We start from the raw sequence: 13603 nt of genomic DNA, 5'->3' as shown, positions 1-13603 counted from the left end.
ATAATTATTTATTTAGTTTTCAGAATAGCAAAAGAGATCCACTTTCCACAAATTGGATTATTGTAATATTCACCTATTTTAATTAAAAGCAAATAAATAACCAAATTCTTAATTGACCCGACACAGGAGTCGAATCATAGATATATCAATACTACTACGAGTATTATTAGTGGTGTTGTAGGGGTAATCTCTGGATCTACTGAACCGATTTGGAAAATTATTTCACCACTAGAAAACTACGTTATTTGTGAGTGTTACAGTCTATATTTTATCCCCGTATTCTTACGGGAACGAGAACTACGCGGCGGAATCCGCGGGGCGTCGGCAAGTCTGTTATAAACTAAGATATTGCAGACATATCGTCCTCTTGGTAATCGTCTAGTTGTACCTACTCATACCCGCCCACAGAGCGATGTTCTTTGTTAATGATCCAGTGTGCGTCTAGCTTTGCGAAACTACGATATTGCTTGTTCATTTGACAGCTGAATCAAATATTAATATGCATTTACATGCGCGTATTAAATTACAAACACATTTAGAGCCTATGCAAATAGATTTCGTATCGCGAGTGTATCGATGCAAATTATCTACCTACTGTAAAGGCTGCGACACACTCTCCTGATATGCACTTTCCAACTTGCTTGTAACTTTTCTTTTTAACCGACTTCAAAAAAGGAGGAGGTTCTCAATTCGTCTGTATGTTTTATTTAGTAACTTATCAGACTATTTAATTGGATTACGTGCCAGACGTGTTTCTTTATAGAAGAGAATTTGGAGGTTCTACGCACCACGCTACTACAATGCGGTTTGTCAAGTCATCATCATAAACCCATATTCGGCTCACTGCTGTGTTCGAGTCTCTTCTCAGAATGAGAGGGGTTAAGCCAATAGTCCACCACGCTGGCCTAATGCGGATTGGCAGACTTCACATACACAGAGAATCAAGAAAACCGCAATTACTCCTCAAAAGAAAGAAAATTCAATAATTTGTAGAATGACCCATAAGATACTAAGCCGCATAGACTGGACCAACGAGTTAGTACCTAGTTGTAGATTTAGAACTTACAATATTATATTAGTAACTAAGTACTAGCGATTCACCCCGAATTCACATGGACATTCACGGACGAAACTTATGGCCTAGCAGCCGATGTACCTCAAATTTTTAAATCTCAGATATATTTTCTATACTTACTGTTAAATGTATTTTTTTTACACATAATAACCTTCCTCTTGAATCACTATATATTGCTGAAAACAGCATAAAAATATTTATTTAAGTTTTTTATAAATAGTTTAACTAATAATTTAAAAGATTTAAGCGAACATACAGCGGAAGCGACTTCATTTTCTACTATGTAGTAGTGCTATTATTTAGATTACTCGTACGAGTATATGCAATAGTGACACAAACTTCAAACTGGAACGTACGTGGCCTAACATCGTATTAATAAGCGTACGATGTAAATAAGCGTTGGCGTTGTGCTAATTCAGGTCCAATCTTCCGCCTCATTACAGATTTAGCGATCGCTAAACGGTTCGTTAGCGACTGTTATTTAATAATAATCAACTTAGTTTACCGTGTCTATTGCCGTGTCTTAGCACCTTATTCTCTATATTCAAATTCCACTTTAGAGATTTCATTGTTTTCGATAATAGAGCGAGACTACACTCTGGACATATATTTTTTTTGAAAACTGAAAATTTGTTAATCTGTGCTCCTACCCACGGTACGGTTGCCATTTATAGAGTTTAGGGCGTCATCGTGACTGGGGACATTTTCTCAAAAATGGCGTTATAATATTAAAAATTACACTTTACACCTAGACGGTTGAGAGTCTTAAAACATGCTACCTTTCAAAACCGTCAAAGTCGTTGCAGTAATTAGTTTCATACAATGAATACAAGTTAATTTGATATGTATCCTTTACAACAATCACTTATTTGTATAAAATAACAAAATCCTAGCAATATAGAAGTTGTTACAATACTTATCAATTATGTTTCTCTTTTCGTCGTTTTTATTTTTGTACTATTGTCAAACTGGGTCGAATGACCATCCAATAGGTTTATGTTATTGAAGCACGAACGGCAGACATGCCTTCGGTAGCGATTTCATGCTGACCACAACACTTCAAGTTTGCAAATGACGGCCCTAACACTTGTACGATTTTGCACGAAGTGCTGCAGAATCGTGGATCAGCAGAAAAAATGCTTAGAGTCGAGCCGTCATGCACATCGCGATCAACACACGAACAATTTTATCGAATTTTAATGGAAGCAAGCTGCAAGTTTATTGGATAGTCAGTGGCCAGCATTAGCGAATTACAGCTGGACCGAAACACACCGAATAACCCAGCTGCAGGCTTAATTCACTATGACGTATGCTAGCTGACATATACAAAATTGAAATTTTATGTAAAAACGTCATCCGGTGCTTACTGGTGGATATCACATAGCAGGTAGGTAAATGACATTTTGTCAATTGATTTGATGTTTATTTTAATAGGTTGATAACAAAGACCAAAATAGTGAATAGGCCAGATGCTGCTGGACTATATCCAGATACATTGTAACAGTGGTACACTATCCGTTAGCAACAATCAGAAATACACAAAACGGGAGCCGATCAGAAAGTCAGATCATTAAAAAGAAGGCACTCATTGGAATGCACACCATTTCCGATTAGTTCCCCGAGAGATTAATCGTTTTCTTTGTCGTTACAGTTTAGACGTAATAACATAAACGGTACATTTTGTAATTCGATCTACGTTTCGTCACGTCCACTGATCGTAACTGTATCTTGACGAAACAAGCTGCCGGTGTTAAGTGGAGTGTGGGCAAAAAAATATTATGTGATTACGATCCGTTTAGTCTTCGAGACGGCTGGCTGGCGCCAGGTGTCAGACAATGTAGGTTCAATTTTAACGCCAGACCAGTTACTTGTAGAGTTGATATTTAAAATTTATCATTATCAGCCTATTTTTGATTTGTCTGTCAATTCTACTGGGCTATCCCTATCGCCATTTAACAGAGTTTGCTTTAGTTTTTCACCAAAGCAGGTTGACTGGGGTTAACTTTAAGCAATGTGTTAAAAGACATTTACTTTGTCGACGTGCTACGAGGCCATTTGATCAGCTTCCACCTGCAAACAGGACGTAAAACTATAAGAGATTGCAATGTTATCCATTGTAAATTAAAATACTGTATGTATTTTTAAAAGAGCAACTGTTGAGTTTCTTGTCAGCTCTTCTCAGCAGAAACTGCCTACCCGCACCGGTGGTAGAATCTTTACAAATAGTCAACTGACGTTTCAAAAGTGCTTATAAACTTAGGCTACTTGAAATGAATGAATTTTGAATTTTGAGTTAGAATTTTAAATAAGGTGCTTCATAGTCCAGTCCAGGACTTGTACCAAGGAGCTCACAGGACCAACGAATCGAAGTTTAAAATTGGTAATCCATAGTAATGGTACTAGACTCTACAAAATGTGCAACAAAGAGCGGCTCTTGTTTATTTGAAATTAAAGGAAAAATATTAGTTACCATACGACTAATGGCTAACTTTTTTATCGTTTATTTAAAGTAAGCTTTTTGAAAATACAAGCACTTTTGAAAAGTCAAGCCTGTCACTGATTGACTACCACAGGTTTGAAAATCAGCCAAGAATAGCTGATAATGAATTCAGCAGATGCTCTTGTTTCAATTTGTAATGTTTGTAATTTTTATAATGTTTGTTCGTTAGTGCTCGTTATGTAACAGTACGTTACACCTCCGTAACACCAGTCAGTAGGTACGCACCTTTATCCTCCTTGTAATATTTAAAATGTTTGTCCTCGCTCTGTAACAGTACGTTACACCCGGTAACACCGGTCAATAGGTACGTACCTTTATCCTCCTTGTAATCTTTAAAATGTTTCTCCTCACTCTGTAACAGTACGTTACACCCGGTGACACCGGTCAGTAGGTACGCACCTTTATCCTCCTTGTAATATTTAAAATGTTTGTCCTCGCTCTGTAACAGTACGTTACACCCCCGTAACACCGGTCAGTGGGTGCGCACCTTTATCCTCCTTGTAATCTTTATGTTTGTCCTCGCTCTGTAACAGTAGGTACGTTACACGCGGTAACACCGGTCAGTAGGTACGCACCTTTATCCTCCTTGTAATCTTTATGTTTGTCCTCGCTCTGTAACAGTAGGTACGTTACACGCGGTAACACCGGTCAGTAGGTACGCACCTTTATCCTCTTCGAAATCTTATAATGTTTGTTTGTCCTCGCTTTGTAACAGTACGTTACACCCCCGTAACACCGGTCAGTAGGTACGCACCTTTATCCTCCTGTCTCGGAACGCACATTCTGCACCTATCCGCGTTCTAGTTAACACAATCTCGTACACATTTTCACTTTTGCACCGTCCATTACAAATTTAGACGATTATTTCATGCCTTATTTGAAGCTGTCAGTTTGATTTTACGCTCGCTCACAGTTTTTCGTTGGAATAATGATATTTAATGTGCTCTGGCGTTTTCGAGTGCATTGTAAGCGTGCAGCGAGACGTAATGACCTAATCGACGTAGCACGTGCATAATAAAGAGTGGGTTTTTACATCTTCTGATCTCATACACGTCAGTAGGTACTATGCAGTCTCTGATGAATGGACGTTTTGGTTTATCCTGATTCAAGCTGCGAAGATATAGAATGCCATTCCAGCTTTCGTTTACTTTACGTGTAACAGATGGTAAAGTAAACGTTCCACCCAAGACTATCTTCCCTTACCATCAGCTGTAACCTCTGTAACTTGAATTGAAATTTTCGACTGTAATTATAGGAGCAGAGCAGTGAAGGGAAATGTTGGGAAAACGGGAGAAGTAACTCCATTTTTACAGCGATACTACTGTAAGGGCTGGATTAAAGAGGTCTAAAGGCGGACGAAGTCGCGAGTGTCCGCTAGTTATCTAATAAAATCGTAATAAATGAATAAAATGACGCATAAAAAAGTTCCGGTTGACACAGTCCGGGTTTAACACAATAGCACTATCACAAAGCTCAGGGTTGGAGCGACCTTGTGCTAAAATTTCGAATAATTAAGTGGACAACCTAAACGTTCTACAAAAGGGGCTCATCATAAGCTATTAGGGTTCCGTCTGACCCAGTTCTGGTGTCCATGCAAGCGCTCACCGCCAGACTGGGCGGAGCGGGCCTTGGCCTTATAAGTTATACTCTACACGCTCGATTCCTTGTACTATAGCATCAGATAAGCTCGCTTTTAACGCGTGCTCAATTTTAAATGGCGTCGATGAACATTCTCTTTTCTTATGAATATGTGAATTTAGCCATGTCTATATTAGTCGGGCACATTTTTCCTGCAACAAACTAATTAGGAACATAAACAGTCACTTTAATAGATTCTCTAAAATATCAAAATAAATTAAAGTGTCAAGTCCGCACGCGCTTAAGTATGTAAGCTGTGAAAAATAGTAAATCGAAACCATATCTACCTATAACGATATTACGGTTGACGATTGTGTGTGGCTGGCGTAATGGAAGAGAGTTAAATACCTAGTTTCATCATCATTATCATCTCCTCTCCCTTATCCCACTTAAGTGGGTTCGGAAAAATATCTCAATCGTCTCCATTCGTCTCTATATTATTACTCATCAACTCATCATCCACTCCCTTTACACACATGTTCTATTTCACACAATCCAGCTATCTCTTCTTTGTTCTTCTTCTCCTCCTATGTCATTCCACTTGCACATTCAACATTTTTCTTAGTATGACTTTCCTCCCTACGCATTACATGTCCATACCAAGCTAACCTTCTACTCCTCCTTTTTCTGTCACTGGCGCCACCTGCAGACTTCCTCTTATACACTCATTCCTTATTTTAATTATTCTTGTCACACATCCTTCCCAACATACGCATTTAGTTCACATGCGTCCTTTTACTATCCGTCCATTTTACCGCCCAACATTCTGATCCAGACAGCACGACAGGTCATACAACCATTTTGTATATTTTACCCTTAAGTCTAAGAGGCATTCGAGGGTCATATAGTACACCTGAGTTCTGTCGCCATTTTATCCTTCCCGCATTCAGTCTACTTTTCACGTCATGGTCCACATTGCCATCGCTTAAAGATATAACTAGTTTATCTATTTGATATCCGTACGAAGAAAGGGCAAATCGGGAGGGATTTCTCCGTACGCGATGGTAACGATAAGTCGGTCGGATGTCGTGTTGCGGTGGTAGCGCGATCGCTATCACGTCTGACAGGTTAGATCCCGCGGCTGCTTTGTGGCGGCTCGATTGATGGCTGCTATTGTTTTAGACGGTATAGTGGATACATACCCAGCTCCTAGGCAGTATAGTGGGTAGGTACCAGTGGCGAAGGATGGAATTTAGATGAAGGTAAGCCGACCCAAAGAAATGGAAATTCATATAGCGTGATACAAACTCCGGTTTCACATATACCTAGATACAGTGCAACAGTGAATATGCATGGATTTTTAAAGGTCAGTGGGAATCGGCTTGTATGAACTCTTCGCCGCTGGTACGTACGTATTCAGCTTATAGGCGGTATTGTTGTTTTATACCCAGCCAGGCAATAGAATGAGTAGGTACGTGCTTTATGCACTAAATTTGTATCTCTTATCAGATGTAAATTAATTAACTGGGTTAGAAAGCTTCGAGCGTCAGTAGCTCAACGGTAAGAACGGTCGGTCTCATTACCGAGGGTTGGTGGTTCGATTCCCGCCCCGTTAGTCTATTGTAGTACCCACTCCTAACAAAGTCTTTCAAGACTAGTTGGAGGGGATTGGGAACATTGGTCATATTTGAAAGATATGGCAAATATGCCTTCCTAAAAAAAAAGCTTAAAGTGCTCTCTAAGACATATGGGTGCTATATCACCGGATTCTAAGATGCTACTTACATATTTAAAAACCTTAACTGATACACAAACCACGGACCTCACGATCCCGGACCCTTAACCCCTTGACCTATGAGCCATTCAGTAATATACAGATGAGCGAGATATTCATCACTTCACAGAACACCATTATTCTCATTAAAAATATTTTTACGTTTAATGTAAGTATAAAATTCTGTATCATTTTAAACTCTAACTAGTTACCACCCTACCGGCAATGACATACCTCCAAGCGATTTAGCGTTCTATAGAAACCGAAAGGGGTGTGAATTTTCATCATTACTTTACCATCAAGTGATTAGTAGTAAAGGGTTTTAAAGAATTAAGTAAAAAAAAAAAACAGAAAAAAACAACAAAGCCATCGTTATTTACAGAAAGGTTTATTCTCAATAATAAGAGTATAATAATACTCAACAATTCTGTAATTGAACCCAGGAAGCCAAGCTTTGTCCGAGAAGTACCTACGTACCAACGATTCTAACTTAGTATTTTCCGAGGCGCCACACGCGATGTATAGAGAATTCCATTGTTTACGTGTGACTCAGATCGCTATCGCACCAATGCGTGAATAATGCCCCATCATCGCACTGATAATGATTAGCATACAGGCATTGGCAAAGAAAGTGTCGCCCACGCGGTGTTGTGGCATAAGAGTTAACGCAAACATGTTTGACTACGTCGGCCGTCGGGCCTAAGTGACGTCTTTAATGTTTGCACAACACTTTTATACATCATATGCGCCGGCGCATATCTGGCTTAACGCAGCGTTGACATTTTGTTACCATTCGACAATTATTGAAAAATTAATCATATTTACCCAATCATGTGACTTGTGGACCTTTACAGGTGGCAATGGACGGGGCACATAGTTCGAAGAGCCGTTTGACGTTGGGGCCCCAAGGTGCTGGGATGGCGACCCCGCACTAAAAAGCGCTGTGTTGGGCGACCCCCTACCAGATCGATTGACGACATCAAGCGAGTCGCAGGGATTGCCTGGATGCAGGCGGCTCAGAATCGTGATGTTTGGAAGCCCTACAAAAGGCCTAGGTGGATTCCCGTCGGCTGATATGATGATGATGATGATGATGAGGTTACATTAATAATTGATTTTTGTTTTTGGGACAGTTTTAGAAACTTCCTTCTCTTATAGAAGGAATGACTAACTCTTTAGATTAAGCCCATTAAGCTGCTTTAATGAGTGTCGAGCACTATAACTAAATTCAGTGCTTTTCACGGGCTTAGGATTATAATGTATGAATATGTAACTAACGCTAACATATTTTAATGTTAACCACGACTAACATCGGGTTCCTACTACAACTATTATTTGGATATTAAAAGAATAACGGAAAATGAGTTTAAGTCCTAAGTCTTGAACTCAGGAATTTATGACGTAGTCGAACAGGTTAACCACTAGAACCACAAGGCATTTTACATCTATGCTCTAATAATTCTCGTCTCGGAACTTAGTTATTGTATTTAGTAATTTTCCGATTGTATTTTATTATCAATAGTAGCGTAGTTTGATAGTTACAAAGCATGCGCTAAATGCGCCCTGCCAAATGTGCTCCTGCCCTAAGTGACGTCTATAATATTTGCGCAACACTAGTATTCAATAGCGCGTAGACAACAGAGCTGAGCAAAGATGTCCATTGTACATATTTACCAATCAGATTATTGTTATTGTTGTAAAATTATCACGTCATCAAGTAAACAGGCGTAATAGGTCTATTTTTTCATACGTAACGGTTAAGGTTGCCACCTTCTTATGTGGAAAAAAGTACATCGGTTACAATGCTTACTTTTAAGCAGTTACTCCCTTAATGATAACATCTTACTAAATTGAACTGAACCACATTGAATCACTGAATCACGAGCACGAGTCTCTTCTTAGAATGAGAAGGGTTAGGCCTTCGTCCACCAAGCTGACCTGATGCGGATTGACGGACACACATGCGAAAAATTAAAAAAAATCTCAGGTATACAAGTTTGATGTTTTCCTTCACAGTTTGAGACACGTGATATTTAATTTATTAAAATGCACATAACTGAAAAGTTGGAGGTGCATGCCCCGAACCGGAGAACTAACGCCCTCCAAATCGAAGGCATAACCACTGGGTCACGTCTCTTTTTGATAATAATAATTAATAATATTTATACGTCTAGCGAAAAAATATTACTCCAACGGTCTACGACACATTTAAAAAGTTTTTCTATAACGATATCACCCAGAAGCGAACACTATCCAAGTTATAATATAAATTATGGTACGTATAACTTCAACCATGTTACACTATTTATTTGTACGTCAAAAGAATGATAAAGAACCACGATTTATGCAACAACCAATAATAGTAGCTTAATTAAATTTGAAAAACACATAAATCGAACCAATTAAGACGTCACTTTCAAATGTTTTTAACGAATTAAATATTTGGCAAATCAAATTTAGAACGTTTATATCCTCGTATAAATCAACAACTTTCGAATGTGTCTGCGCATGAGATAGCGCGGTTATAGATCTTCATTATTTAAGGTACACGCAGGTTTTTTATAACATCCGAACTCCGTTACGAATTGCTTTGACTTCTACGTTACGTATACGATCTTGCCGATTGGCCACGGGAATGGGCGACGCGGCAAAGCGACGTGCAGTGCAGCTAATTTGAACTAACAATCAATCGCCACATCCCATTAAACGACGTACGGTGGATTTTTTTCTGGTTGTGTATTTTGCTGTAACCGATGAAACTGTCTAAGAAATTGAATTATTACAAATGTAATAATTTCAATATTACCAGAAGGGAATGCCCATCCCCGGCTCAGGCCTATCGTAACCACCCGGCAATTTACTTTTATCTAAGAAATCTTGATAATCCTACTATACTAATGATATCATTACTTTATAAAAAAAATTGCTACATCGTTTTATGACATTTTTAATTTGTCCACAACGGGTTCGTTGAGCCCGATACAGCCTGAGTTTTAGTATATTTTTTTTTATGATTGGTTTGTTTGTTGTTTGTTAAGCTTGATGGTAACAGAAAAAATAATTCCGCTTCAAATGTTACTTCGCCGCTTTGGTACATCGGCGAACATTTTGCCCTAGAAGAGTGATAAAGAAATGTAATTTCTTCAAGAAACATACTTTTATTAAGCTAATTATTTAACCAGATCCTTAAATAAACATCATATCCATATACTATAATATATATAAATTTTTTGCGTACCTCTGTAGATTGTCTGATCTACCTTATTATACTTACGAAACTGGATTCGAACATTTATAAAATGTAATAATTCTAAATAAACAAGCTTATTCATGTATAGGTAGTTGATGGCTTAGATTTAAGGTCGTGTTTCATGGAGATTATATTAAATTATTCCACGCCATCGAAGATAAAAACATGCACTATTGTTTCCGTACACAAGCAAAAACACCGCTTCTAGTATCGCGCGATTTTCGACGCAACGCCGTGGCCACAACTCTAAATCCTAAACAATGTGGTCCGCAGAAAAAGCTACCACAGATGACATTGAGGCGCATATAAGTTGTCGCGCTGGTTCCACCGTTAATCCTTTACAGATCCTTAGGATAACAAGCGCGTATTTTTTGTTACTGGCAACGCAACCCGTTCCACGTCGTGGGCTTTGGAAAGGAGATTGATTTATTTGTACGAGTCACTTCTAAGATTCTTTTTCTTGAGAAATTGTTTGTGCTTATGTGACTTATTTTTTCAATAAATAAATATATAAATTAAATTTAGTTATTAATAAATAAAAATATACATAATAAACTTACTTATATATGCTCTTAATAATATAAACTTTTTGTACAACAATTGGTTTCCTTAAACGAGGAACGTACGTATAGCTCCAATATGTATAACGTTATCATAATTAACTTTTATATCTAAGACAACCTATCTATAAACTAATTAAGTTAGATAGTACACTTAATGTTAATGATATTTTTTCTTCATAAATATAGAACACGGATCTTTTATCACCCAATAAAAGCAAAATAATGTAACATACCTGAACATCTCTCCTCGGTTGGGGCAGTCTCAGGACGGGATGCGGCAAGGGGGTCGGCATGCGTGTAGGCGGCGGTACGTAGGGCCTGGGCCCTGGGGGCGGCGGCGGGGGCCGGGGCACTGGCCCCTGCGGGCCCAGCGGCCTGTGGGGCCCTTGGAACACAGTGACCGCAGGTACGAGCGGCGTGTGGCGAGGCGGGCCCTGCGCGACGGGCATTTGGTGCGCCGAGCGTGGTCCCGGGTGTCCCTGAATTAAAACATCACTATTTTTTGTGCTGCAAGGGTTGTCTTTTTTATTTTCAAGGGTTTAATGAGTCGAATCGATTCGAAACACTACACGCTCATTAACAGATACGGGTAATTAAAATAAATGATTAAAATTGAAATTTTATCTTTCATACTTATCTGTTGTGTTTTCTGTCAAATTTTAATTGATTCTTAGAAGTTTGTTGTTGTAACTATTTTTCTGTTAAATTTTAGGTTTCAGTACAGTTTCGTTCGATTTTTATTAACTCTTGATTCTTATTTACTGTCGAAAAACCAGTATGACAATAAACAATCGGATTGGGACTTGCTCCATTGGTATGAATAGCTTCACTGCAGCTAACTGTAGTATATGAGTACCAGCAATGTAAATTCCCGTCCGTTGTTTATTCATAACGAGTATTATTAGGTACATTGTGTTGGGCGCTTTTTGCGGGCACTGTTGGTAGCTCTTAAAGCTCATCGAAGGACCGTTAAAAGGAAGGTGGTATATTCGTAGATTCATTTACACATGTATGGTTTTTTTGTCTGATTGTGTAAGTGCCGTAGGCTCCCTGATAGGACCTCAGCGACGTCACCGCGGGGCGACCGCAGAAGTATTGCCTGACGGGGCCCGAAGACAGAAGTAGAAAAGATGGGTGGAACGACTTTCTAAGGGCGTCGGAGACTCGGCTCAGAGGGCCGTGTTTTGCCCTGAGTGTATCAGACCAGGCGCCCCCGAGATCGTGATAAAAAAGCCCACGTCCGGGTGACGTCAGATAACTGGGACCTCGTCTTCGCCGGCGAAGCCATGTAAGGTACCGATAGCAGCAATCTCATAGTCATATGTTGTACCCACAGATATAAGAGGTAACTAGATTTATAAAGTGTAAATTCTTTGTATTGAAACCAGCGTACCCAGGGGCGTGGCCTAAATGGATGTTTAATATTTAGTGAAAAATGAAATATGTCACCCTTATTTTATTTATTCCTTTTGTTGAATATTATTGTTCCTTTTATAATATTATTTATTCCTTTTGTCACAGAACAAAACAAGACTGCTAGTACATGCGCGGACACGCTTGCGATGTTCCGCACACTCGGGTGCACGCGGGCCACGCCCCCTTGCTACTTCTATTGCTAAAAGCGTTAGCTTTTGGCGTTGTCTGTTCTGTGCAGTGGCGTAAATAGGGCGGTGCCACCGGTGTCCAGGCACAAGGCGTAGACTCTTAGGGGCGCAAGAATAGATAGAATTAAGCATCAGAATGAGCAACGCATTTGCAGTAGTGAACCTGCGTTTCAGTTTTAGTGAGTGAGACACAGTGGGTGGTATGATAGGCAAAGGGTCAAGTTAAATAGAGCGCAGATATAGAAGCTCGCACAGAGCGCAGAAAAGGCACTAGAAACTAGACACGGGCATAAGTTAGTTATTTCTGCATATCGTCTCCAAAGAGTAAAAAAATCTTTTGTAGGTTTGGGTGTACTCTGCTATAGTAAGATCCCCAAGACTGTGATGGACCTGCCAATGCATAGCTTTAAGCAATGTGTTAAAAACATTTACTTAGTCGAGGTTACTACAACATTGATGAGTTCCTTAATGATAAAGATGCTTGGAGGCCGTTGGATCAGCTTCCACCTTCACACAGGAAGTAAAACTATAAGAAATTGTAATTGTTATCAATTGTAAATTATAATACTTTTTCATTTCAAAAGAGCAACTGTTGAGTTTCTTGCCGGTATCTTCTCAGCAGAACCTGCCTTCCGAACCTGGTGGTAGAATCTTTACAAATAGTCAACTGACGTGTCAAAAGTGCTTGTAAACTGAGCCTACTTGAAATAAATGATTTTTGATTTTGATTTTGATTTTGGCTATTTACGATTTTACGGCACTGGTTCAGTGGTTGTACCTGCAGCACGGTGACGGCGGGCACGAGCGGCGGCGGCGGCGGGCGCCGCTCGCGCGCCTGCTGCACCAGCGCGAGGTGCTCGGACGGGCGGATAAGGCGCGGCGGCAGCGTGCGCGGGCGCGGCTCGGGGCGCGCGGGGGCGCGGGGCGGCGGCGCGGGCGGCGCGCGGGCCCGCCGCCCCGCCTCCGGCTCGTCCGTCATCGGGGCGCGCCAATCTGAGAACAAGGAAAAGGTAAACATTACAAACAAAGAAAGAAAGATAACATCTTCATTTAGTTAAAATTAAATTTAGTTTCATTTAGGTGAATTTTATCACACACCAGAAAGTTCTAAAGAACTCAACATTCCTAGTAAATGCTCCAGTGGCAGTAGAAAAATATACTGCGATGACTGATGATTCATTAACTTGAATGTCTAACAAAAAGTCACAGAATTTGACTATATTCTCCTAATAATGACATAGAATACAGACAAACAGAGA

General features: G+C 39.7%; 1 protein-coding gene across 5 annotated transcripts in view; it reads right to left on the bottom strand.

Annotated features, from left to right (window-relative positions):
* Positions 1–13603, bottom strand: part of LOC112048448 (rho GTPase-activating protein 23) — a 472444-nt gene that overhangs the window by 355784 nt on the left and 103057 nt on the right. For all 5 annotated transcript variants that reach the window (XM_052881750.1, XM_052881748.1, XM_052881751.1 and 2 more), the window contains 2 exons: positions 13123–13337; positions 10974–11219 (listed from right to left, as the gene is read on the bottom strand). In XM_052881750.1, coding sequence (XP_052737710.1) covers positions 10974–11219; positions 13123–13323 — 447 coding nt within the window. In that variant the 5' untranslated portion in view covers positions 13324–13337. The remainder of the gene's footprint in view (positions 1–10973; positions 11220–13122; positions 13338–13603) is intronic.

Source organism: Bicyclus anynana, chromosome 5 (assembly GCF_947172395.1).
Source record: "Bicyclus anynana chromosome 5, ilBicAnyn1.1, whole genome shotgun sequence".
Taxonomy (NCBI): Eukaryota; Metazoa; Arthropoda; class Insecta; order Lepidoptera; family Nymphalidae; genus Bicyclus; species Bicyclus anynana.
This window is presented reverse-complemented; position numbering and strand designations above follow the sequence as displayed.